We start from the raw sequence: 27,983 nt of genomic DNA on the forward strand, positions 1-27,983 counted from the left end.
TATTTTTGGTACAATGTTCACCCTCGTTATTAATATTTCTCTCAGCGTCTCTAGCAGCTCTTTTCGGTTATTATTTCTCTAAAAATGTATGCATTTAATTGTTTACCTTTGCAGGTGCAGAAAAAGGTCGACATAAGGATGTTGCCCTTTGATTTGGCACTTGTTGTGGTATCGGCTATTCCAGAGTTCATTCAGTACATTTAAATCTCAGGGCACCTGAGCACACAAAGTAGCAGAGTGTCACTTGGGAGCATTTATGGACAAAACAGCAGAAACACACACACACAGTCTGAAACCTTGCTTTTCAACCTCTGTGGTAGGTTGAGTTACAGAATTAACATGAGTCACTTTGGCCACTCTGTGTCCCCCCCTTTTTTTTAAATTAGGCACAACCTCATTTACAAGGTTACACAAGACACTTCATTACGATAGATGCCGGATAGATAGCCGGGGGAAATCTCAGGTGGATCCACACTGATAGGGTCTGGGAAGGAAAGGGCAGTCAGGTGGGTCTTTGTTGCAGTCGGACAGTGGAAGTAATTGGAGAGGCAGGGAGCAAGATGTGTGAAAGGCTCCAGGTATGAGGGCAGGCCCCGGGCTCCCATTAAGCAGCACCAAGGCACTCTGTGCAGGCTTCTTTTATACGTCCCACGGCTTGTTGTGTAAATGCTCACATACTCTTAAACAACCTGTGAAAGAGAGTGTCGCACAAAGAGGGACAAAAAAATCAACAGTTACAGGTGACCTACTGGGTCGGGGGAGCTTCCTGATCTCAGGGTTGTGCTTTGGGAAATGTTGAGGACGTAGAAGTGGGGAAGACACTCAAATTTCGCACTTCCCATTCCCTGTGACGCAGAACAATTCAACCGGAAAGTAAAACATAATATGTGAGTATATTGCTCCTTTTCTCTTCTCTGATCTTGGGTGGTCAACTTGAAGCCCCATTAATGAGTCTGAACAGCATATCAAATGATGATGTGTCATAGGTCAAAGGAGTCGCTTGTAGTGAGTCATCTACTGGCTCAACAAAATGGCTATTTTGGCATTGACAGCATAATTTTGTATTAATGGAAAAAACATGTTCTGCACCAATGGTCAAACAAGACATTGGATCGCTAGAACCAATAATAACTGTGGAACATAATAATGAGATGGAAAAAAGTTTGATTCACCTGATAGTTTAGTCTGTTTACAAGTGATTGTTCGACATCATGGTGTCAAAAAGTCTCAGAATGCATCATACAGTGTGATTCAAGGTCCCTTCCTTCCATCCCTAAACTGGATTTGTCCAATGAACAGGGAATGGGAAGGACCTGACACCTTGAACTCAGTTTCTATAAACACGACTCTTGAGGACCTATCGATTGGGGAGACACTTTTAAATGAAACAGGAAAACTGCATCAAAGGTTTCCCTGCAGCAGGACGGTACTGTGTGGGAACAGTGGGACGCTATCACAAGTTCTGGAAAATCCATCAAGCCTGACCTTCACAAAGAAGGTCCCGGACTGGAAACCAGTTGAGCTCTGTTTCGGCCGTCACCTTATCCGTGGAGTGGACCACTCTAATTCAACCCCTATGCCCAGCGGTTGGCTCTGCCCTGCCCTCCTCTCCTTCTATCCCATTCACAAGGTGGAACCCGCTTCCAGTAACCCAAACCTTCGTGCCCCAACGGCCCCTTCACCTCAGCACACAATGGAGGCCGTTCAGCCCCCCCTGCCCTCATTTCCCACTTCATAATGCAATGGGTAAGATCAGAGTTCCAACTGCGCAACCAGGTCGTTATTTTTACGTAAGAAGGCGCTAGGTGTGATTAATACAAAGCAACCACATCCATCCTCCTCGATAAGTCTGACCTTCCATCAGCGAACGTCTCTGGGCTCAATGACAGTTGGGTTATAGCCATGTTCTTGGATTGTGAAAGTGGTTTTGGTCCACACAGGAACTGCAGTGGCTTTTGAAGAGGGATCCATTATGACCAAGCAATTAAAACAAATTACGTATTTATCGTATTTATATGTCCATAACTCTCCGCTTGGGTGTATTTCTATGTGGAACCTGCCTGTTCAATACAACATGTGTGTTAAGCTAAATGCTAAAGTCAAACTGCTCAGGTTCATCTGTCTTCATAGAGTAAATAAACATAATTTTAGGATGAAGAAAGTCCACATACATCGATCTGAGCTATTTCACTGGATAAATAAACTTTGTCCTGTTGGTGGAGCTACATCAAACCTCGGAGAATGACGTGACCCCACCCTGTATATACAGTATCCACTTCTATGTCAGTCCATTCGATAGATGTCGAGATATTTCCCTAAAACCCAAAACAGTCAACCCAACGGTGGTCCTAAAGGCTAGAGATGATGTCAGAAGGCAGGAAGTGGATTTTATGGATTTCACAGAGTACTGAGACACTAGCTGAGACTGAACATTTTTTTTTATTATTCCAGACCCGGTTGGTAACTGAAGAGCTTGTACTGTTTTCCTGAATCAGAGTCAGAGCTGCTTCTTAATACAATTGAAGACAAAAATGTCAGGAGCACCGTTGTGACTGAATGGTCCACTGACTCCTCCGCTCCCGAACTGGGTGCTGCTGGTGACGGTGTGCCGAGGGGTGGGTGGCATAGATATCGCACTCAGGATTAGAGATATGCTGTTGGACGAGGGAAAGGGGAAAAATAAAGGGAATGCCCCAGAAACCCAACACCGCCTGACACGTATGGAATGGACTCTTTGCAGTGCGACCGAATCACGCCTGCCAGAAAGAGAGAAGATCTGCACAATTCTGTCACCTGGTTGTCCTACTTTACAGCTGGTCTTTCAATCAGGTCTTTGAAAAGATCTGCAGTGGTTGAAGAAAGTCATTTTTGCAGCAATTACGCGATTGATATGTTTTGCGATAACGTCATGTGAGTGTAGCTCCTGTAGCAGGATAATGGCTTCATTTTATGGACAGTGGGAGGAAGTGGAAAAGCTTCGTCCATCTTTATTTACATGCCTGTGCTCCTAAACCATAAAAATATAACAATGTTGTGAACTGTGATATTTATAATTTATTTTTTTAGGAGAAGTGAAATCACCAGGACACAGTACAGGTGAAGGAATACCATATAATCTCAAGAAAATTTAAAGATACACAAACTACAGAAAGAAAACGTGACATAAATTAAACACCATTTACTAAACAGCACAAACCCAGCAATTCTTTTCATAGACTTTTTCACGTGTAATAATATCTGTATTTGGTATTAACAAGGTATAAAGCTGAGGATGAAAGAAGCACAGATCTTTAAAAAAAAAATTCTAAATAAAACATAATGCCCATTAACAACTTGTTTCCCTGAAAGGACACATCTCACACACAATTTAAATCAAATACCGTATATCAAGAAACATCAGAGCATGCAAACCCACGTCACAAACAAAAAGACATCCCATAATTTCCCATGTAGCCACTCTGTCATATGGTATCGCACAAGTGAGTCAGAAAACACCCAAGAGAGATCTCCAGTTATCTACTACACCAAGAAAGTCTGTTAGAGGAGTGATAGCGACAGCACTTCCAGGCTGACACAGCATTTCAACATATTTTCACGTGGTTTTGACACGAGGCAAAACACTTGCTTCATCCGGACAGAACGATTTCGTCCTGGCACCTTCATCGCCCCTCAAAACATAAACGCCGGCAATTAAAGCCTCATGAGTCAAGTTTGAGCAACAAAGATCCAGGTCATTGTTAGAACACATCTCTACATGCACGGAAACAACTTCAATATACACTTCATCTAGAACCTTGGATCAACCAGACCTGTCCGACATTGGACTGAGGGAGGAAACCAGATTTTGGAGACATACAACCCTTTGGAAAATCTCTCTGGGTTTCTCAGTATTTGTAATTTGAATTTCTTGGGTCTAAAACTCGATTTGTGTTTTCACGTACATGGAGTCCCGGTGGGCTGGGTGAGGTTGTGCAGGTTCAGTGAACTGGACAGTGGTTTGATCTATTTACAGCCACTGTAAAGTTTTGTTTTTGAGTTTTCACTGTTCACTGCCTACTTTGGCCACAAGGTGATAATGTCAGAGCTGTAGTTCATCACACATCTGCAGCCCAGCAAACACAGAAAACACCACAGCAGTCAGCTGAGTCATGATGATAACCAGCTTTACTGCACTCTCATCATGCAGCGCAGGTGGTGAGGGGATTATCTACATCTTTCTTTTGTACGGTTATTAGCCATGCAGGTTATGTTTCCTCCCCTCTATTTGTGTGTTTGTCAACGCAATTATGACAAAACTAATGATTTCTTCTTATATTTAGGGGACTGTTGGGTCTTGGCTGAGGTATCATCTCCTTGAGTAACCTTCTAGTAATATTGTATGTTTTGCTTGAACTCCGTGCGGTGTAACCATGTTGGTGAGTCAATAAAGTAAGAAAGGCCGGCGAAGCAAAAGTTCTCAAGCTCACATCCTGTGAGACAGCGAGTGTCAGGTTTGTGGGACGGACGTGAAGGACACGTCGAGGTGAGCGGCTGAGGGTCAAGAGCCTGACGGCTGAACCCGTTCGAACCTAAATACGGCGGAAGTGTCCGTGACACAGTCGCCGGTGTGTGGTTACCAGACCGACGGGGCCTCAGCGCTTCTCAGCTGCAGGGACAGAGAGCCGCTCCATTCATGGGATGGACAGAAGAGCCAGAAGACCTGAGCAGTAACCTGAGCATCACCCCTCCTTCTGTTTTTCTGTCCCGGACCCAAGACCACCGACTTCCTGCCAGGGTGCCTTCACTGAGAGGCAGCAGCAGCTCGACGTTATTCCCAACGTTCTGCGTTTGTGCATCAGCTCGGGGGTTATACAGGGATATTTACCCACAGCAGTTTTATTTGTATAACTCGACTCAAATTCTCGAAAACAACATTCCCATAAGATCCTCTGGTTGATTGAGGGTCCAAAAAATACAGCTTCATGATCTGAGCCTGGTATGAAAATGAAATGCATGTCATTATTTTTCTTGCCGACCTAACATCCTCTTGTTAGAACTCATCTTGAAAGATCACATGGAGACACAGTCCTTAGGCTTTGTCGTTTTCTGTTTTAAAGAGTGGATATATAAACTGTTTCCTGCCAGGCTTAACACCGGCCCGGTTCCCTGGTCTCAGAGTTCGCGGTGAACCGGCCAAATCTTCAAACCTACAAAGAAAACTAAAACAGAGCGAAAACACGATTTGCTGATGACGGTGGAGAAGAACTCTGCAAACGGTGAAACCACGGAATGCAACAACTGATGTTTTTAAATCAAACTTTGTAGCATACATTTTTGTTTTAACCCCACAAAAAAAACTATTTCAACATTTTCCTCAACACAAATAATTATTAAAATCTGTGAATGGGAACGCTGGTGATTTATATATTCTATAACACAACAGGTGATACGGGGGGGGGGGGGGGGGGGGGTGAAATCCTAACTGGACAAACACCCGTTATAAGGTCATAAAGTGGTTTAAGTTTCAAAATGAATGTGCAATTGTGTGTTAATTTGTCATTTTTGGCAGCTGTTGTTTCTTTTAGAGAACCGAGGGTTTTGTATAATGTTTGTGATAAATGAGAAGTTTACTGCATTAAAGTTACACACTGTGTGAACATGGAACTCCTACTGTCTGTGCAAATATATGACTGTATGAAGTCGTCCATCGCGGTGGACAGCAAACCTCTCTACATTCAACGCTGAAAAATTATCAACCAACCAAAAAAGGCTCAGTTCGAAGCTTAGTATCGAGGATGTCTATTACCCAAAACCCACGAAGTCCTACTCATTGGAAAACCGGCCTCAATCTGAGGAGCTGCAGCGGCTTTTCACTTTGGGCACGACTAGAATCTCGTCTCCGTCTTGGATGCGGTAGGAGTGGAGCGCCCGGCTGCCCCACCTCAGCTCCTCCTGTCCCAGCACCGAGCACATCTCCCGCTTGATGTAGAACAGCCTGATCCCACTGGTGGGCAGCTGCAGCACCGCTCGGAGGTGCTTTCTCAAGTCGCTGACTGTCTGCTCCAGGTGGAGGCTGACCGTCTCCACCCTGTCCCCCCAGCGGACATCCACCACGGTGCATGAGGGACTCAGGTCCACCTCCGCCAGCGGGGCCAGCTGACCGTACTTGGATACGAGGATGTGGTACCTGTGTGGAGTGCAGGGCTCAGGTTAGATCAGTTTTCATCATTTGACTGGTTAAGACTAGTGGTCAACAAGTGGGTGATAGGCTGAAAGTGAAGCCTCATCATCTGGATCGCCCCCTGGTGGCTGGCTGGAGTACAACTCATAAACCCTGCCTCCTCCAAAGGTAGAAGTACACATTCAAATTCATCTATTCAAAGGTTTCTGTCTTTTTATGTTGTTGTTATCACACTGATGTTTGTTCAAATGTTCCTGTTTATTAGTTTTTGAAAGGGGTCGTGATTGACAGCTGACACAGACCCTCGATTGAAAATTCACACATATACAAAACTGGAATTAAGAAAATGTAAACTGTATCCATAAATGTTTTCTATTATTTAGTTAATTCTGGAAAATAACAGTTTTTGTATCAGCATATATGAACGCTGATAACAATTAGACTGTGAAACGCTCGTGTCAGCAGATTTGTATTGACCAACCAACAAACAGCCTTTATGGGATCATCTCTTATCAGAGTTCCAACTTCCAACTAGTGATTTTCCCTGAAATCTCCGGTGTCTCTACTCAAGTTGTTTGAACTAATAGGTAAATTAGAACGAGCAGACCAGCAGGTAGGAAGAAGCAGAGCAACACAGAGTTGTCTGCCTCTCTCTCTCGCTGTGAGAAACCTCTCAGTCGCCTCCAGGGAAAGCGTGCTTGAGATAAGGACCCAGGAACGATTAAATAAAATCCAGGAGAAAAGGCCTGTGCTTTCAAAGCTACGGTAACAGCTGGGTCAATCAAAGACAATTTCCCCTCCCTCCCCAGAACTCCTCCACAAAGCCCGTCCCCGACCCGGAGTCTCCGGCCAAACCTCCTGCTGCGCCCTGGGAATTCTCCTCTAAGGCCACTGTGTACAAAGTGCCATTCAAGAGAAAAGCCATTTACCTAAAAGGCTTCATTTAAAAAGGTGGTAAATAATGCTGCAGGTGATAACAAGGTATAGCCTGCTAATTGTTTTTTCCCGGTATCCTTCGACATTTTGGAGCTAATTCGGAAACTGTCCGGGCCAGATCTTAGCCATTTCTCCGGTTCCCCTGGTGAAAAACGAGCTGCTTAAAAAGTTTAAATGGTGATATCCTCTCTTCCCTCCCAGACTCTGGTCCTCAGTATCAGTGGTTCCCCTTTCACTCCCTCTCTACTTATTCTCCAGGATACGCTCAATCTCAAGTTTCGTTTTTTCAAAACTTCTCCTTCTTTTTCACCCTTTCCTTGGAACTAATCCTTCCTGTCCAGACAACACATTTTCTGTTTCCTTGACAGCCTCGAACCCTTTATCCACCGTTCATATTTTGAGGTATATCTGTCTCTACAAGTCTGATAAAGGTTTTAATACTTGAGCTGTGTTATAGTTTCTCAAATCCAGCGTCAGATGTGTTCACCCGAGAGGCTGCGACCTTCCCAGTAGAGCTCTGATCTCTCAGGTTAGCGAGGCCACGAAGGGAAAGTGGATAGCGGTGTGTTCACTGCTTGCCGAGCGTGTCCGACACCCCCACAACACCCACACACAGGCACGGCGATCCCTGACCTCGGGAACCTTCCCTGAGAATCTGGCTCCGGACCAAGAACCACTAACGTTACATTTACAGACAGGAGGGAAAGAATTTCAGACACGGAGCAGAAGGTGGAGAAAGAAAACGTCTGTGGCCGTTTGACGTAGCTTAAAATAAACACGGCAAAATTATAAAATACACCTTTATGATGCAAAGCCGGTCTTTCCTTTTCCTCTTTTCCATCATAATTCATAATTTTGAAGCCGTGAGAGCTGCGTCTGCTGCACGTGATAATCAATCAATCTCTCATCTTTCAGGTTTAAGGTTGACACAGTACCTGTGTATATATATATATATACACAGGTACTGTGTATACACATATATATACATATATGTGTATAAAAAAATCAACCTGCTACCTCATGTATCAGTTTTCCAATCAGAGAATTCCCGGCACAAAGGCCTCATTGAGGAGGCAGAGAGTAGCGGCATTGTCTCCCAAAGGTTAGTGTTCCTCAGCCAGTGACTACACCTTCCTTCACAAATCCCTCTCCGACATTCTGCTCGGGTTAAGTGGAATGCAGCCAGTGAAGAGCGTTGGCAGTTATTTCACATGTGTCGGCCCCGAGGAGGTCGGGCACTTCAAAATGTATATCACATATTGTAAATGTATTTGAGGACAGAGACACGTGAGTCTTGTTTCGACAGACGTGTGTTTTTTATGGAATACTGTTATTGATACGGACCAAGAGGCGAATCCAGGTATGTTTAATTGTTCCCTTTTAAATGCATACTTTCTACTTTACCTGCGTCTTTGCCCGTCTCTGCTATAACTTCACACAACATACACAACTGCGAGATCGACCGCTGTTCACGTCACTACGAGAAGTAAAACGTGTTCAACCTGACGTCTGTGTTGTTTCTACTCCACCCCTGCAGTCGAGTCCATCTTCAGGGCCTATTGTTCTGATTGAGACACCCCTAGTGGTCGAAGTTATTGTACATTTAGGGAGACTGTTAAAAGTGCGTTGGTAGTAACTCAAATATATATACAAATAAAAATTCACGATTAACTACTTGAGATACTGACAAACATGTGTATACAGAATGTTTACTGTGTGTCTGAGTACCTCTCGGGAAGCTCCTGTTTGGGACAGTCCTGGTAGAACCTGATGAAGAACCGCTCAGCGTCCTCCCTCTCTCCGCTAGACACCGACCCCCCGTTCAACACCACTACAGATGGCAGCCTGCAGGCGGGAGCAGCAGCAGCAGAATGTTGTAGTATAATGATAAAACATCAAAAACACGTGTGTAACATGCATGTGCTGTAAGGTATCCTTTCGACTCACTGTGCTAGGATGAGGCTGCGTCTCTCTTGCATTGTGTACGGCTGCAGTAAAGGGATTCCCATCACTTTGACTTCCTCCAGCTTAGGGAAGAAATTCAGCCTCTCAATGTCCTCCCATTCACTCAGCCCTGCATCACACAACATCACAGCGCTGTCACATCCGTTTGGAACGAGCACCGACAACTGCACATCTTCTCTGTTCGCCCTCTCACACCTGAGTTGTTGAGGTTGATGCAACGCAGGTTGGGGAACAGGCGCGGCAGGCTTTCCTGAGTGTCGCCCACAGATTCCACGCTGTTATTGGCCAGCACCAGCTTCGTCAGACACGGGTACATCGGACCAAACTTCCTCACCTCCGACCAGGTCTGCAGCTGGTTGTCTGTGATCTGCAGCAGACGTAGCGATGGACAGGGCGTCTGGGATTCGGACACGGTGTTGTAGCCGTTCAGGCACAGGAAAAGCTCCTCCAGCCTGGAAGACGAGGCGCAGGGTCACAGTTAAACATTTACAATCTCCTGCTGTCCCTTATAATGTCCGGAGCCAATTTTCTGCACATTTTCACATCAGAAAACTGATATTGATTCCATCAAAACCACATGTACAGCGTTTCACTTACTCTGGTGTGTGTTGTGTGAGCGTGTGCACGGTGTCCCAGCTGACGTTTGTGTTGATCAGGACAAGTTGTCGGACCCTGAAGAAGATCTCGGCCATGCTGGGCTCCAGCTCGGCGCCGCTCAGAGGGTTCATGCTCAGGTTGAGGAAGTCCAGGTGGGGGGTGTTGGAGACGATGGTGCAGATCTGGCAACCCACGTTAATGAAAAACACAAACGAGCACAAACAAATAAGAAAGTTAATGAGAGAAATCCTTTTCCAAGTCAAACTCCACCCAACATCTTCTTCTTTACCTCTCCCCAGTCATTGAGCTGATTGTGGGACAGGTCCAGCTCGACCACGTGAGCGCAGAACGCTGCCACCTCCGACTTGTCGCCAGCTTTACTGATTCCACAGGAGTTCAGAACCAGAATACTGGGCAGGAAGACGCGATCTGCAGACAGGGAGAAAGAACAACACAAAACGATGGTGATGTGGTATGTTTGACGAATGGTTCAGATCTCATTAACACAGTAGGGGGGGGCGTCTCTCACCCTTGACCGGAGATCCTGGAGGGGTGGACAGAACCACCACTCCCAGGCCTTGGCCAAAGGGGAAATTGTCTGGGCTGTACTTCTCACTGACGCCCTGGACGAAGGTGCGCACCTCCTCTTCATCAGAGGATGACTCCATGGTTCAAGCCCTGAATGAGAGTCTATACAAAAGAGAGAAAGTCACAAGGTGTTTTATTTATCTCCTTAAATCTAAATGCGTTTTTTTGTTTATTATACAGTATGTATAACATTATCAGTTTCTCTGGTTTTACTGTTAATATGTAAACAGAATACTTTAAACTACTGGGTTGGGGGATAGGGGGAGGACAGACACTGGAATAGACAGCGCAATATAAACCACAATCAGATCAGTGTCAGTCTGTTCAAACTGTTTCACTGAGGCCCTTTTCCTCCTGTTTTTCTGTAAGTTTTTATTTTTTTCTGTGTGTGTGTGTGTGTGGGGGGGGGAATTAAAGTGTCTAAAAATAAACCATCATAGAAAATAACCCACGAGACACAGAAACAGAAACGTGAGAAGTGACGCTGCACTGACAAGAGCAGGTGCTTATCTGCCTGTAGTGAAGCTGCACCGCCTGTTCCTCCTGTAAAACAGATTCTCCAGAGCTGAAACAATAAGTCCACAAAGTGAACACAACATTACATGAATGTTGTGTTCACTTTGTTGCTCTGAGGCTTTTGGGAGGCGTTGGGAACTGATTATGATTTGTGGTTTAAAAGACAAGTCAAACACGTGACATGTGTAGAGACCGAGATTATATAATGAAGATAGAGGAGGGGGTGATAAGATATGAGACCCCACACTCAAATGTGTTCAGGTCGAGGACTAGTGTGTTATGTCAACTCGACATGAAGCACCTTGCTGTGTATTATCCTTTTATATTTCTATGTTTCTATGTATATTTAAATACAATAATGAATAAATAAAAAGAAAAACATCAAAACAGCAACAAAAACGACGACAAAAGAAGAAAAATAATATTAACAACATTAAATCATTGGATTTTCGTATAATCAATCAATCTTTGAAGTAAACCTAAATTTAGCTTTTCAAGTTTCCAGATATGCTGCTTTTTTATGCTGTCCTTATTGGTCAGGCTTTATTTCTAATGGCATGGCTGATTGGTTTGTATTGACACTGGTTGTCTGTTCTCACACAACACCCATGTGACCTGGACTCCCGACCCCTGATCAGCCCTATCAGTTTCAGACAAATGTGATGGGATCATCTTAAACTCAGCCCACCTGAGGTGCTGCGTTTGCCAAACGTCCGAGCTTCGCGTCCGGAGTCTGTCTGATGTTTCTGTCAGGCACAGGTTCTCATTACACAGATCTTCAGTCTCTCATCTCTGATGTAGCGGAGACCAAAGCAGAGCCCGTTTTCAGCAGCACGTCACATCACATGCCTCCACCCCTGATGAGGGAACACACTGATGAGAACTCTGGTGAGCAGAGGAGCATCAAAACTCATTTCTGTTCGTGTGGATTTAGAATATCTTCAGATGCCCAGAGAGAAAGATCTCGAATCCACACCGAAAGAAGTGAAACCTGCATCATGAGGCGGACAAAGGAAAAGTCGAGCGACAGCTGGGTTCCTGACAAGGACAAGAAAAAGGACGAGAAATGACAGTCGTGGACGTCTAAGGATCAGTCTGACTTCCTCTTTCTAAAAAGCTCTGATTAACAAATTTATATTAGTAAACTTTATTTATTTAACACTTTTTAAAAACAGAGTTTACAAAGGGCTTTGACAACAAAGCAAGAAAAGTAAATAAAAACCTGAACACTTAAAAGCAGTAAAATTGACAATTAAAAAAAAGTGAACATGTCACACTAGAGTTATGAAAGTCATCAACCATAATGTTACCGTGTGACCACTGTTAACTGTTGACCCTTCACAAGAAAATAACTATAAAATAATAACTCTATATCTATAGCACCTTCCAAAACAAAAAAGGTGCTATAGATAGGACAAATAAGGACAAATCAGATACTAGACTAAAAGCTAAATAACACATTTAAATATATGTTTTTACAATTCAAAAAGTGGAATCTTAAGACCTTTCCTCAATTCCTCACATCGTCATAATAGCTGCTCGCTACTGCCCTCTATGGTCTAGTGGCAAGAAAAGAAAAGAAAACACCTCCAAAGAGCTGCGGATTTCTGGGAAACAATACATTTTATTTACTACAATATCGGTGCCGATTTTAATTGTGACCCACGGGGACTCGTAGGGGATTAAATTATCACAGTGGCCCTTCATTACAATGCGATGAACAGCGAGGAAACTTTAAATTCAAAGATCTTTCAAGGAGGTTCGGTGGAACACTGCTGACAGCAGGCTCGGAAGGGGGAAGGGGGGGGGGGTGTTTGTGTACGAGGCCTGGATGCGTGAGGTAGCGCACGTGAGGAAGAAAAATTACACAATAAACAACAAAGAGAAAGAGAACGTGCATTTATTCACATCAAAGAGATGAAAGGCCGAAGTGTCAAACGTGTAAAAGTGCGACATTGTCTGTCGCTGCAGATCGTGAAGGTAACAACGACTTGTGACGATGTTAGAAACCGACTGGTTTTCACCGACACGCGCACAACTCACCACATGTTGTGATTAGTCACTGACGGCATGTTTTCAAACACTCACCTTCACAGGAGCCTCCTCCGCGTTCTGTTCGTGGGGTTTGTTTTTCTTCTGTGAGTTGACAAGTTAAGACACGCCTCCTCTACCGGAAATGGCGTGTTTTAAACGACTCTCCCCACCCCCCATTTCTTCTTACTGTACTTTTAATTAAAAATAATAAAACAGATGCAGGATATAATTGAGGGCTTCATGTGCCAAATACACATTTAGCATTTATTTTGTTATTTTCTGAATGATAATAAAGACAATTGTCCTAAATACGTACTTATTATTTTATCATTCGGTCTGTTATTATTTATTTATTTAATTACTTTATCTGTTTAACTTGTACGTCATAATTTTTGTTTGTCCAAGGTTTCCCCCCTCTATGCATTAGTTTTAATAGAGTAAAGTAGGCTTACCTTATGCTGCCACCAGATGGCAGTCATAAACACCTCTTGACTCATATGTTTCTCAACCCTCCAGAGGGTCACATGGTCAATCTGACGGTGTGTGATATGATGAGACATTGAAAAGTATTTTCTGTGTTTGCAACTGAAGAATTAGGAGTTGGGGTTAATTGATACCTTTCCAGATATCTGATGTGTTACATTTAAGATCAATATACTGTTTGTGTATACACAATTATATACAATTACTGCTTCCGATGATTATGAAAACAAGGTAGTCAACATAAAACAAGCATTCATTCCCAATATTTAATTTTGCATGAGTTCAGGACAAAGGGATTTGTGTTCCCTTCTGCTTCAGAGCTAATATTTCTTTTGCCAGAGCTGAGTATTTATAATTCAACTGCCTCTTCAGATTATAGATCAATTCATCCTTTCTGTCTCCTGATCGTTCAATTCAACCTGCGCAGCAGCCAGCTGCTCTTTCATTGCAGCCATTTTTGTTGCCTGCACTGCTGCCTGGCTCCTCAGTTTAGCATTTTCAGTGGCCTCCTCATTCAGAGCAGCGTTCTCAGCAGCGAGCTCCTTGTTCTTCCTCTTTGATTCCAGGAGCACTCGGCAGAGGGCCTCCAGCATATTGGTGAGTTGAGCAGCATCATCAGACTGCATTTGTCCAATTGACTGAAGGACACATATATACACATACCATGTAAAACAAAGTCCCATCCTATCTTCAGATATATTCAAAGAGACAGAGCTGAGTGAATTTAAGTCATTTACACACGTCTGATTTTAGAGTCTGTAAATTACTGTAAAGTAAATTAAATAAAAGACAATTATGTTTTGAAGAGGTTTAAAACTCACCTCACCCTGGAGCAACTACAGCACCATTGCTCCAATAATTCCGCCCTGCATCTCAACCACTGGATAAATGAGGCATTCCAGATTTGTAGACGATATAAGCGTGAAATAAAATAAATAGTAGATTACAAAACTTTTACTCTCCAATTTTTTAGGTTTGATGCATTACTACAAATGTAAGAAAATCATGGTTCTGGATTAAGACCTTAAGACCTTAAGGGACTGGTAGACAAGATAAACCAGTCCATTCTGTGGGAGCTGCAAAAGGAAATGATGTCATCACTGTTTCACATGCAGGAAGTCAGAGAAGACTCATAACTGACCTGAGACTCAAGCTAATCCTCATGTTGTTATGAGATTAACGAGTAAAAGCAAATTTAGAGAGAAAATGCACATTAGTGAATTGAAGTGTGCTGACATGATTTTGATTCATTGGCAAATAAATACAAAGAGTTTAAGTGAAGACGGTGTGACGAGTCAGGAAGAGTCCGGAAAGAACGACAAAGATGAGACGGGAGGAGAAGGCGTGGCCAAACTCTGTCCTAATCCAGAATGATCCTGTGAGTCACCCAGACTAATCTAGCACTACGCTGCTGTCTGAGGGACGCAGGGAATAGAAACCAGGCCACAGGAGGCCGACAGACAGTTACTGGAGCATTTTAATTTAGCGCTAAAATCTAAATTCCGTATTTTGCTACTTCTGGATTATCATTGACATCATCATCGTTGAAAACTGGGAGAACAAATGACAATGGTGCTCATGAGGTCAGGCTGGCTGTGGAGGCAAAGTGAGTGAATCCAGGGTTGTTGTTTATCTATTGTTAACATCAACAGCTATCAGGGGATAACAAGTTTAATAAGGAGCATAAACTTAGATATATGTTTATGTTAATTACTAAAAGCTCCAATCTCATAATCAGTAATTCATTATTTACTCTTTATAGTTCATTTTAGTTTTCTAGCAGATTTTTTAGACAAACTATCCAATCAGCAGGTGACAGATCGGGCTCAGGGAATTTGTTAAAGACATTTTCTCTCATTCTTCATTGATTTATGTTGTAACACAAAGTGGACAGAAGAGAATAGTGAGGAAATGAGGAAGAGGAGAATAAGAGATGAGGACTGATGTCAAACAAAAGCTCCAGACAAGACAGGAAACAGGAATGTTGGTGTTCACTCAAGGTGACACAGTCAATATTTATCGTTTAGCTTCAATATTTGTTTATCGTTTTGCATTAATTCCTGTTTGAAGCACAAACAGAAAACACAGGAGCATCGTCTCGAAGCTGAAAAGTGTAACTGTTACGAAACTCTGTCATTTATAATCCCATTAATTACCCCTGGTCATGTCTTTAAGTGGCTTAACAAGGTCAGGCCACGGTGACAGTTTGTATGTGCTGAAAGAAGACTACACACACACACACACACACACACACACACACACAAACAAACACACACACGTTCAATCTGAGGTCAGTGGACGGTCCGTTTCAGATATTCACTTATTTTACTTCACACGCCCTAAACTCAAAGACAGCATCACATAACGTTGTGTCTCTGCTCGACAGCGTCTGTCCTCAAACGCTGGAAGTTAAACTGGTGCGACCTCTGGATCGACGGGAGCCTCTGCTTCTACAAGGCCGAAAGCCGGCGTGAGCTGGAGCACCGCGTCAGCCTGAAGACGACCTGTGTGGACGTGCGGTCTGGCCTGGAGTGTGGAGGTAGAGCACAGGAGTAATGAGGCCATTTTACATGAGGTCATACTCATGGGACAAAATGCCAGGAGGACAGCTGAACCCTGACTTTAACCTACAATGAAACGGTTTAAGAAAATGAAAATAAACCGTTACCTTAGGTGAACTAGAGTGTCAAATTTCTACTAAATATGTCTGGTAATATTCATCAAGATCCATGGATTATTCCCAAGGAAATAGAGAAATTAACAATATTACAGAAAGGGATTAAAAACTCCTGGAGCCAATCATTTCTCTGGATCATTTTAAATGGTGTGGGTTCGTTTCTGATCCATATCGCCTTATTCAAACAAATTTCGGGGGAAATCCATTGCATGATTTTATCATTACCCTGTTCACAAACAAACAAATCAACAAACAAACTAACAAACAAATGGACTTCTCACTTCATGCTTATTGTGCCAAACAATTCTAAACTATTGGACAGGAAAGTTTATATACACAGAAGTCAAGGTACGATCTAGTTCCACTACAACAAGAAGTGAGGCAGTGAGGCCAATTACAGTTAATTGATTAGATCAAGGAGAAAATATTGTAAATGTGATGGTGATATGTTAATTTGTGGGTGAATAACTGCTTTAACTTGTCTATATGCAGGTGTGACTCCACCGGAGAGCAATCCCAGAGACAACCTCATCGTGGTTCAGCTCAGAGACGGATCCACGATCAACCTGTGTGCGAACAGCGAGGATGAGTCTATGTAGGTGATTTCACTTCCCTCTGGTCGGCTCTGCCTCTCTTCACCTCCGCTAATATGTCCTCCTCCGTTTGTCGTTCTGTTTCAGAGCATGGAAACTGACTCTGCTGGAGACCAGGAGAAACCCGGTGAGTGACTCATGATCAACGGCTGTTGTCAACCGAAGAAAAGATTGGTCGACTGAAAAACTGAAGCCATTTTGCTCTCTTGACATTGTTTGGAGTCGTGATTGAGGGGTGGAGCCATGGTAACGAGATCCCACTGATACATGTGCTCGACCAATCAGGTGTCAATCTCAAATGTCAGTGTAGCATCAAGTACTTAATTGAAACCATCAGAAACATGAACAGCTGAACAAACATCTGTGTGTTGAGAACGAACTAAAATGACCTTGAGGTCAACGTTGAGTAAACTTCAAGTAGTAATGGATTAATCCTGAAAGTCGACCTTCTCTTTGTGAATTTAATCATCACTGACAGTCGGACTAACGAGAGGGAGGCTTCTCTGTGAAGGCTGAGACACGGTCAGTCAGTTTAAGAACACTGCTTTCTTCTCCTGCTGTAGGTTTTCACATACGACCCCTATGAAGACTCCTACCAGGCCATCCCCATCAACGGCTACCACACTGTCTACATCACGCCTGGAGCCGGACCAGGTATGTTGATGTGAAGACACTAGTTAAATTTGTTCCAGTGCTTCTTTGGCAGTGATTCCACAGTTTTTAGGAGGCTTTTGCAATTCTATACCTAAGGACTACATTAACAGTATTAGTAATAAGTTTAAAAACAATGATTTAATAATAGTTACATTTTTTTAAACTATTTAAACCTGATTATAATGTACTGAAACTCGGGACGTTGCTCCTACAGGAGGCCGACTGTCCTGCTAAAGCTTGAAGAAACATGAGCATGCTGTAACTTACCATTCAGAAACATCCTGTTGTAACCAACTGTAATAATGTGGCTGGTCTTCTGTAAACATAACGTGTCTTTCAGCTGTGTTTACAGTTTATTAACTCGCTCCGTCTTCTCTCAGGCACCCATCAGGTGGTCGTCCAGAGGGACCCGTTTGACGGAGTGGCGGAGAATCTGGCTCTGGGAGTGCTGGCAGGGATGGCAGCAGGAGCAGCCATGAGATCTTTCCTCTGGATGCCCCTGTTTCTCTGCTGAGATGAACCAGAAGTGACACCCCACCCCCCCACCCCCACCCCCCACAGACTTCACCTGACCGCTGCGTCTTTTTCTTTTGTACCAGGTTATCAAACCTTATCTGCTGAAACTTATTATGTTTTAAGTGCAAAACTTGCATGTGGCACTTATGCTGAAGAGGATGGTGTGTACTTGTGTCTTTCTGCTTGTATATGGAGCATATTTCATCATTTACACTTTTGAATGTGACAGAATAAAACCGGAGTTGCTTCCTAAATGTTAATGCCAGAGAATCAGCCGAAGTTAAGCTTAAGAGCAGACGAAATAAACTTAATACGCTTAATGCATTACGTTTTGTCTGGTGTTTCTCCTGAGGATGGGTTTTCATCCCATGAAATCCCATTAAGCAGCGTGGGAGCATTGGAGTTGTTGTCTTCTGAACCACTGCCAGTTGGAAAAAAACCAGGAGGCGCCTCAGATACAAATCGCTTTAAGGCATTTTAATCAGGAATTGTTACAGTACATAACTCAGCCACAGTGATGAGACTTGTTGAAAAATAGCAGAATTTTCCTTTATTGCAACTTGTTCAATCAGCCTTTAAGTGAAAGTCGATTTAATCATGAGTCAAACTCGGTTAGTGTCCGTGACGGAACGTGAAGCAGCTCCTGCAGCTCTGAACTCGTGATAAAACTTCTCTCCTGTTGTTTCTTCTTCTTCTTCTTCTTCTACTTTCAGTGTCGAACTCTTTATAAAAAGTCACAACCTTCATTTTCAGCCGTTGACATGACTCATAACAATGATGACGGTCAGAGAAATGCATCGACCTATTGTCCCCCCCTGATGATGTCACTCCAGGGGTTCGGCCATCTTACAGGCACCTTTTTCCACCAGATCTCCAAATTCCGGATTTCAAATTTGGCAACTTTACTCCCATTATCCCCCCGATGTGTTTTCCAGCTGAGTTTGTTGCAGCAACTTGTCTTTTACAAAAATAGTGATTAATTTCAGCCACTCCTTCTAAATTCCCACTCGTCAGTTACTCCTCCTTCTTGAGTGTGACTCCTCTCGGATTGTGTCCGTTCACCTTCCCCCTGTCGCCCCCCAGCTTCCCCTCTGCTTGAAGTTTGCGGATCAGATCGTGGGGGCCCTTCCCCAGCAGCGCCGACGGGTGCCGGTAGGAGCCTCCCAGGCGGTCCCACAGCGTGAAGTACTGGCCGTAGTTGTAGTCGAAGAAGAGGTGGTGGTCGGTGTGGTGGGCGGAGCCGTTGATGACCTCCGTCAGGGCGCCGGGGACGCGGTAGTCGCCGTCGTGGATGGAGATGGTCCAGATGTTGACGAAGACGTAGAGGGCCAGGTAGAGCACCTTGTGCAGGGGGAAGAAGAAGGGGTAGATGTGGTAGGGGAGCCCCTGCATGAAGCCGTCCACCGGGTGAAAAGCGTGGCTGGCAAAGGGAGAGGGAATCTTCCAGATGTGGTGAGGCTTGTGAAACAGCTGTGGGGATTAGACAGGAGAGAATTTATTAAACCAGGATTTCTTATTTAAACTGAGCATTCTGAAGACCCCTCCCCCTTTTCAACAATTAACATTATTCTACTGGAATTAAAACTGACATTTGTTAAATTTGTGCGAATTACTTTGCGATTATTATTGCTAGTTATTGTTCTCCTGCACGAATAGAAAAGGGATCAGATGGCGACACCTATATTTTTTATTAAAAAATTTGTTTAAAGGTAAATTGGCCGATATTTATTGAAATATATTAAAAAAAATGAAATTATTCCTAAGATGTACTTAACAAACCCTTATTAAAATAAAATGGAATTTAGGGTTTTATATTTTACAGTTTAACCATTAAATGTATCATAAATAACCTTCCAAACATATAGAACTTGAAAATATACAAATTATAATTATATATACAGGTTATAAATAAATCAGCCGGGCTCTAATTGTTACCTGATATTATCATATTTGAGTATTTTCCCATATTCTGGCACGTAGACGACAATAAAATGTAAACTTGAACAGAAATGTACTACATGGATCAAAGTTGTGTTATAATTAAAACAGCCCATTATGTAAATGGAAAGCTGCAGCTGATAAGTTCAAATATAAATCCCACACCCACCTTATAAATGAGCTTGTGATGGAGGAAGCGATGAATCCAGTAGATGCAGCCGTCGGTGAACAACAGGAAGGAGATCATACTGAGGAAGAGTCCGGTCCAACCTGAAAACACACAGACCAGCTCAGCACCAAGAATCTGGAGTCCGGAGACAGAACACACTGGAAACACGAGGACGTCAGAACAACTGGAAACCAATGATGTCTCACAGAACGTACCCAGCGGAGATTCATCCACGTTATCGTACAGTTTGCTGAATCCTCGGACTTCAGCGAAGAACAAGGCCACAGTGGGAAGACTGATCACGGGAAGAGAGGTCATCGCATATTTGATCTCCCTCCGGACCTGATTCTGTGAAAGGAAACATTTTAAAAACATGTTTAAAATAAACAACCATGTTGCCCACACTAATAAATGTCATATGTTAATCAGAGCTTTATCCTGACTTTTCTGGACTTTGCTAAAAATATAGTTCTGTTCCATTTTAGAAAACGACTGAAACTTTACACAAAACAAGTTAACAACAGTTTTCCTTTATATATTTATTGCGTATTAATACTTTCTTGTGTCATTTTGTTTCTGTGAAGTACCTTGTGACAGGGGCTTTAAATAAATCCAACTAACGTTTATTCTTTTAATTTGTTAAGATTCACATTTTCAGAAAGAATGAGGTCAATGGAGGCATCGGCTGATTTCCTCCAAGCTGCTTTTAGAATGATCTAACAACATGTTCTCTCTCTTTTTCTTAATTCTTCACATGACTCGGTTCCCTTCTTGTGAGCAGAACCTCAGAGCTCAGTCTGAAATGATGAATCACCCAGAATGAGGATCATTTATTGAATGTGACCATTAAGGCCATTAAGTGGGTGTGGGGGCCTTTAGGTAATTAATGTGGTGCCAGGCACTAATGACACAACACGTGGTGAACACAGTAACAAACACAACTGCAACATACACAATACAAACCTTGCCTTTAATCCTAGTGTCTGAGACCATATGTGCAGGATAGTAAACTGCAGCTCCGCTCTTTCAGAAGGTCAAAGTTCAAGTGGAACAGAGCATGAGGCTTCGTACCTGTAAGAACTGCGGGTGTTTCATCAGCGTGTGGTCGAAGATGAAGAAGTAGCTGATGGCTCCCAGGCCCAGGTACAGGACGGCGGCCCCTAGGTTGGTCAGCACCAGCAGGCTCACGATCTGCCGCAGGGCGCCGTCCTCAGGCCACGAGGCCGGGTACACGTACGGGGTGAGGACGTAGTGGTCGGCCACATTCAGCACAAGATCCATGGTTGAATCTGAAGAGGATAAAAACACAGGGAGAGAGAACATCTCGTCATTTTTGGTTTTCGTAAACAATTAACTACTGGTTTGCATGAGGTCCATGAACTGTATTTATTTCAAACTTATTTCATAGAATAAACAAATGCATCTATGAGTATAGTCAGAAAGCTGCAGAGGAAGAAAAGAGCTTCACCTTTATCTTGTGTAAAACTACTTTCTGATGTCAGGAATGAAGCTCTACATGTATTAATTAATCTCCTGTTTTGACAGACAGTTTAATCCATTTAAATTGATTGTTTTATTGTTATTATTAACAAATATTTGATTATACATCATCAAGGAAAATAACAGCTGCATTATACTGTGTTATGAATATTGATATACCTGTTACAGAAGCTTTGCAGGGAGATTGTGTGTCACTTGGTTTTATATCTTCTTGTAAGGACATTATAGTTTGTATAATAAAAAACGTATCACATGTTTAAACAGCAATCATTTTCAAATCAAATTAACTCTGTATTTACCTTTACCACAAACCTTTAGGGCAAAAAAACAACTTCCCTTATGTAACAATAACTGTTATATATGAAAACTGCACGATTATTATGTTTAATAAGCAGAAAGCAAATGCAGTGTTATGTGGTTATATAACAGAATGTCTGAGCTGCACGGACAGTTAATATGACGTTATATCTATGAAGTTATATCTATATTTATATCATATACAGAGCGAGAGGGCTTTACCTTGTGTCTGCTGCTCGAATCCGGAACAAGAGCAGAGGGATGCGCACTAAACTAAAGGTGACCGAGCAACCAATCAGCGACGAGCTCCCTGTTACATCACAACCGGGCCATCCAATGAGCGCGAATGATCTCATCACGGCACGTCTGTTATAAAACCCCATTGGCCAATTGGAGGATCTGCTCATGGTGTTACAGAAACAAGGAGAGCGGGTGTGCTGCTGCATCTGGAGGAGGTCTGACGCTGCACATCTGGACTCTGGACCCTCAGATCTGAATGTGAACTATAAGAAACATAATTTAACATGTTGTTTTTAATATCGAGCAGTGATTTAATCCAAAAATTATTATTAAAAACTCATTAAGTTTGTAGAATACAAGGCCAATACGACTTTAACTCACTGTATCAGGTCAAAGCTTCATTATAGGAAAGTGTTCTTTGCACATAAAGCAACTGTATTGTATAATATATAAATACACAGGCCCATAACGATGAATATTACTTAATCTGCACTGATTGTTATCCTGCTCATGTTTCACTGCCAGTGATCATAACTTTTTAATTTTGCTTTAATTTTGCTTTATTTTATTTATTATTCTTCTTTTATTGTTTGGTTTCACACAGAAAACTAAAACTACTTCGTCATGAATCTGAAACACTCATCCAGCCACAAGATGTCACCGTTGCTCTGAGGTAGAGGAGAGGGATCAGCCTCAGTCTGAGACACACTGCAGAAATATACAGTAGCATTAAAGCAACACAACTATCTCTATCACCTTTAATTGTGCTCTGACCGTAGCTGACATAAAACTGAAAGTTCATGTATATTTCATCGAAAACATGTATTTTTCAGGGACTGAGTACCAGGTTTGAAGTAAATTCAGGTATAAGATAATATTAGTATCAGTACAAGTGGTGTACTACACTGTCTGGTGAATTACATTTGTTGTACTGTTCTGCAGGAAAGTGAACTGTTATCAGAACGGTGAACAGATGATGATGAATAACACAGAGACATTGGATTGTGAACATTTAATTAACAGCTGTTAAATGGAGGTGTTCTAAAAACCTTTCACAGGGAGTTTATATCATACATAAATTAAATATTAGAGACGTGATATAATATCATGCTGCAGGGATATTACAGGAGTATAAATCTGTGAAAGAGCTCATCACACTCATCACAGTTTCCCTCGTTGTTAACATGTACCAGACGTTGTCAGGGGTGGAAATATAGAGTCACTCTGCTCATTATAACGTTAAGGTATTCATTTCTAAAAACATCTTTTCCAAGTCTGGTTATTTTGGTGCAACGTGCACGTCCTTTTCAAACCGAGTCACAGAGTCATGAGGACGTGCTGCAGATCTGTTGTTAACCTGCAGGTCGATGAAATGTTTGCATGGCAGGAAGAACAAAGTAGCTCAGATGAGGCTGAATAACATGTTTATATAAAAAGTCTTTGTTCCCCAATTATTATTTTTGTTTTTCTTTTCTGCAAGAGTCAAGATCAACATCAGCAACAGTCTAAGGTCTCATAGAGTTGTGCACAAGTCGAACTTATGAAAGTTGCTGCATGAATTAATTGACTTCTTCACAACTCTGTCTTTTACAACTCTAGTTTTGTTTGGATGTGAACGATCCTCATCCAATGACGTCCAGTGGCTCAGGGCGATTCTTAAAGCTGGGGATGAATCATAAGACGACGATAACTCTGCATGTTTCCAAGTTTTCAAAAGTTTTCAAAAGTGAAAGAGCTTAAAGTTCATTAAGGGCTGGTATGTGTCAATCATGAGGCCACAAAGAAGTTTTATTAAAATAGTTTGGGGCGTCCCTGGTGGTAGCATAAACATCATAATGAAAATTGATCTGAAAGAAAATTGCCAAAGTCTTTTACTTAAAAGTAAAGAATGAACAAAGTGAAGGAAAGAATGACTAGACAGAGGAGAAGTGAAGAGTCATTCCTCAAATAATAACCAAATGGAAAAGACAGACTGTTTAAAGGTTTATTTTAGAGGTTTTAGAGTATTTTCTAAAGTCAGTCTCCAAATTTACTTCAGAACCAGAAACATTGGAGCAAAAAACAACACAAGAAACAACATTAGAATCACCTGATGAATGTCGTTCAGGTCATGAAATGAAACTTTCCCCGTGCAAATCAAACCATTAAGCAAGAAAATTCTATTGCAAGCAGCCAAATAACTAAATATTTTAGAATTCCTATGTAAAGATAAAATAGAACTAAAGTCGATATCACAGTTTTATTTACACACTGACAGCAGCGGTTGTTAGAGATCCTGTCGGTGCCAGTGAGTGTTATTCTGACCGAGTTTGTTTGCGCCGGCTCGACTGGAACCGTCTCCACTTTGGAGACGAGTTGGTGTTTGGGGAAAAGAGGCGTCTCGCAGACAGTGGAGGCATCTCCCTCTGAGCGCAGACACACAATCAGGATATCTGCAGAGAGGCAACCCTCACACTGAGCCCCAGATAACCTGCTGCTCATCATCTCCTCAGTAGGCAGCAGCACTGGATGTGGCACTTCGGGAAATGTAATCAAAAAACTGGAGAAAGTTGTTGCAACTGCAGACACGGCGGCTGTTGAACTTTTGAAAACGTCACATATTGGATTATCTGGGAGTATGAAGCTTCATCTCAATAACTTTATCAATGTTAAAAATATTGTGTTATCGTGACCACTATATATATTATTCCTCCACATGAGAGCTGCACCACAGACAATAATAATAATCTGAATAGAAATGGTTTCAATATTCACACATGTAAACAACTCTGAATTAACTCAATCTGATATAAAGTCCAATTGGTAGCAGAGAAGTTGTTAAATAAAAAATGTAAAATAAAAAATGAGACCTTGTTTACAATAACGAGAGAGAAAGAAAAGAGAGAGGACAGAGAGACAGAGAAAAAGCAGAGGAGATAGAGAGGATAGAAAAGAGAGAGACAAAGAGAGGAAGACAAAGATAAGAGAGAAAGAGAGGTGAGAAAGAGAAGAGAGAGACAGAGAGAAACAGAGGGAGAGAAGAGAGAGAGGGATTGAGAAAAAGAGAGTTAGAGAGAGGGAAGAAAGAGGGTGAGAAAGAAAAGTGAGAGGAGAGAAAAAATTAGAAAAAAGAGAGAGAGAATGAAGAGGGGGAGAAATGGGAGAGAGACACTGAAAAGAGAGAGACAGAGAGAAAAAGAGATGTAGACAAAGAGAATAGATGAGGGAAACAGAAGATAGAGAGAGAGAGAGGAAAAGAACAGGGAGGGACCAAACACACACAGGTTTGTGCAGCGGTCCTTCTGAGGACATCGACTTCCATCCACTGTGACAGTAACTTTAACTTTAACTCAAACTTTACCCACAATTCACCTCTGACCACCGACTTTAACCAGAAGCCCTGAAACACGTTTGAACTCGTTAGAGGAAGGCTCTGGTCCCCAGGAGGTCAACCAGTCCTCCCACAGACTCATTAGGCAGCGTGTCTGTGGTCAAACGATCCGTGGCCTCGTCGAGCCGCCGTTTGAATCCCTTCACCTCCTCCTCCTCCTCCTCCTCCTCCTCCTCCTCCTCCTCCTCCTCCTCCTCCTCCTCCTCCTCCTCCTCCTCCTCCTCCTCACATGCGAGTCTGTTCGCTGCTGGAGCTGCGTCTGCTCATAAATAACTAGTCTCATAAACTTTCATGAAATGAGAATTAATTCTGAAATGCAGATCGTGTTGTGTTGCCAACTTGATTTCCCTCCACCGTGGAGAGGTTCATGTGGCGACAGCAGAAACTGGAGGCTCGTCTTGTGCTTCCGGAGGAGAAAAACTAAATTTGGGATTCTGCAACTTCAAAGCTGCAACAACTCACAAAGACTGAGCTGTTCCTCTTCTGCAGACCTCAGGATTTCACCTTTGTTGGTTGGCTGGTTTTGTTTATTGCAGGATTACACAGAAACTACTAAACCGATTTCCTCCAAACTCGGAGGAGTGAAGCTCTATGAGGCTATCGAACACATGGACTGTTTATAAAGATGGACGATGCCTCTCTACTTCCTTCCACGAAGACAGACTTCTTAAACCGTGAGACGTCATTCGGAGTCTGAGCCCGTGACGATCTGGAGATCGAGGTGCCGCTGATAAACAAGTTCGACCAATCACAAGTCAATCAGGACATTTCACACACCCCCCCCCCCGTGTCTGCAGCATCAAATATCTCTGAAACAAGATAATAACTTTACCGACAATCTTTTAAGAACACACGTTGACAAGTCGTCCCCTGAGGAGCCAGAATTAAAATATCTCCCGAACATCAAATATTGACATCCACAGGACCTCGTGGTTAAAACTAGACTCGTGACATTTCCATGACACACAACAATACTTGTCATTCTAGAACTCAAGTGTTGTGTGTTTCAGGATTGTTATTTCTTGTCAGTTTTGCTTCCTGATGACTCACGCTGCCGTCAAACAGAAACCTCACCGGGTTGTGTTGCTCGACATGAAGGAGTCAAGAGCAGAACATGTTTTGTATTCAAGCAGTTTAAGGATTTTTTGGAGATCACCGCTTTGCAAGATGCAGGTCGCCTCCTCCCGCCTCACGAGTGATGAATGGTTTGACTTCTTCTGCGTTTCAGGAAAAATAAATAAAACGTCTCGTAAACAAAAGTGACGGAGAAGGAAAGAATGTCGACTCGCACAATTTGTAATGGACGTATAAATCTGTCTAATACTCGACTCCACGCATTCCATTTAGCAGATGATTATGGGTTATTGATCTCCTCTGGGACCCATCATGGTGACGTCCTCCTCACACGACCTGATGGGATTCTTCTTCCCCACAGACGATGAGTAAAACAATGCTCCTGTGTTTGTTTAGCTGCCGTCACTGTTGAGGCTGCGTCATCGGCCAGAAGACGCCGGGTGCTTCTTCCAGTTCACGGTGACGGAGCAGGGTAATAAACAATAAAAAGCTTTTTACTCTTTGTCAGGGAAGGTGCCTCGGATTTCAGAAATTAAACCAAATGCTGGTTTCAGATGAATCATCTGTGGCGACTGTTTTCATAGCAGAATAAAAGAAAATATCAATATCTGTTATAATGAAGAGTATCGCCCGCTTGCTTTATATTAAATCAGGTATCATTTCATAATGACGTCATTTAAACCATGTGATGACGAAGGGTTGCTTCATGTAAAGGAGCTGTAGATGGAAAAGTTGAGCTTTGGAGCTCGATGACGTATGGTCCTCAACATCTCATACTAAGATGTTTCGGCCAATGAGAGGAGAGACAATCTGAAGCTGATATTGATCGATTCATTTCTATGTCACATGATAGGTGACGTCATTAAGATGTCACAATGCAGTGGGACAACTAGAGGAGGAACTCAGTAGAACACAGACCTCCAGCAACAGGCCCTTTAACAGGAATTCAAGCTGCATCAAATTACACCCCCTCGTAGATCTCAGTCAACTGAACAGTTTCTCTCTAAATGCTAAAGAAAGTGGGAGAAACATCTTTCCTGACCAAATCCTGCCAGGATTTCGAATTGCTTGCAAACCAACCAACAAATCAAATGGAATTTCGAGTTATCGCTGCAGACACTTATTAAATAAAATAAAACTTAAGGTAGGATTGACATCTCAGTAGATCGATTAGCTTTGCAAGGCTAAATACACACAGTCGCCCCATGATACTTTTCATCTACAATCAAAACTCACCAGCAAACCACAAATTTCATTCAATAAACCACAACTGGAATCTTTAGGATTGTAACACTCGCAGTTGTTAAGTTTATAAAAATGTTCAGGTTGGTATTGTGTGTTGAGTTTTGCGTAGCTGTGTTCCCTTTATTTTATTTCTCTCTTCATCTGTAAATACATATATTTATATATATATATATATATTATTTTCTATGGTAAATACTGATATTCTATTTTATACAATTTCTATTTTTTTTTTCTGGCTGTAATTACTTGAGCATTGCTAAGAGAGCCTGTGAATCAAGCATTTCATTGCCAGCGACTGCTTAATGTTATTGTTGTGCATTTGACAATAAAAATCTTGAATCTTGAATCTTCACACCATTAACCATTTTCTTTTCTTCTGAACAAACCCACGAAGAAGAAGAATGCAGCGACACTGAAACTTCACAAACTGC

General features: G+C 42.4%; 3 protein-coding genes across 4 annotated transcripts; 1 reads left to right on the plus strand and 2 right to left on the minus strand.

Annotated features, from left to right (window-relative positions):
- Positions 1-2,969: 2,969 nt before the first annotated feature.
- Positions 2,970-12,909, minus strand: LOC133969364 (tubulin-specific chaperone cofactor E-like protein). 2 transcript variants are annotated; one of them, XM_062405787.1, is made up of 9 exons: positions 12,851-12,909; positions 11,451-11,619; positions 10,188-10,336; positions 9,948-10,087; positions 9,659-9,840; positions 9,257-9,513; positions 9,044-9,170; positions 8,825-8,941; positions 2,970-6,166 (listed from the first exon to the last, which is right to left on the minus strand). In XM_062405787.1, exons 3-9 carry the CDS (start codon positions 10,324-10,326, stop codon positions 5,824-5,826), a joined length of 1,305 nt encoding a protein of 434 aa, XP_062261771.1. In that variant the 5' UTR covers positions 10,327-10,336; positions 11,451-11,619; positions 12,851-12,909; the 3' UTR covers positions 2,970-5,823. The 2 variants fall into 2 exon arrangements, with proteins under 2 accessions (XP_062261771.1, XP_062261770.1); XM_062405786.1 differs by having other exon boundaries at positions 10,188-10,348.
- Positions 12,910-14,672: 1,763 nt separating this feature from the next.
- Positions 14,673-18,041, plus strand: plekhb1 (pleckstrin homology domain containing B1). The gene is made up of 6 exons (XM_062406695.1): positions 14,673-14,885; positions 15,666-15,818; positions 16,449-16,551; positions 16,637-16,676; positions 17,113-17,203; positions 17,584-18,041. The coding sequence occupies exons 1-6, from the start codon at positions 14,843-14,845 to the stop codon at positions 17,715-17,717; spliced, it is 564 nt and encodes a 187-aa protein (XP_062262679.1). The 5' UTR covers positions 14,673-14,842; the 3' UTR covers positions 17,718-18,041.
- Positions 18,042-18,181: 140 nt separating this feature from the next.
- Positions 18,182-21,966, minus strand: LOC133969953 (lathosterol oxidase-like). The gene is made up of 5 exons (XM_062406693.1): positions 21,846-21,966; positions 20,898-21,115; positions 20,042-20,174; positions 19,827-19,927; positions 18,182-19,189 (listed from the first exon to the last, which is right to left on the minus strand). The coding sequence occupies exons 2-5, from the start codon at positions 21,105-21,107 to the stop codon at positions 18,734-18,736; spliced, it is 900 nt and encodes a 299-aa protein (XP_062262677.1). The 5' UTR covers positions 21,108-21,115; positions 21,846-21,966; the 3' UTR covers positions 18,182-18,733.
- Between the last annotated feature and the right edge of the window lie 6,017 nt (positions 21,967-27,983).

This window comes from Platichthys flesus, chromosome 15 (assembly GCF_949316205.1).
Source record: "Platichthys flesus chromosome 15, fPlaFle2.1, whole genome shotgun sequence".
NCBI classification, from domain to species: domain Eukaryota; kingdom Metazoa; phylum Chordata; class Actinopteri; order Pleuronectiformes; family Pleuronectidae; genus Platichthys; species Platichthys flesus.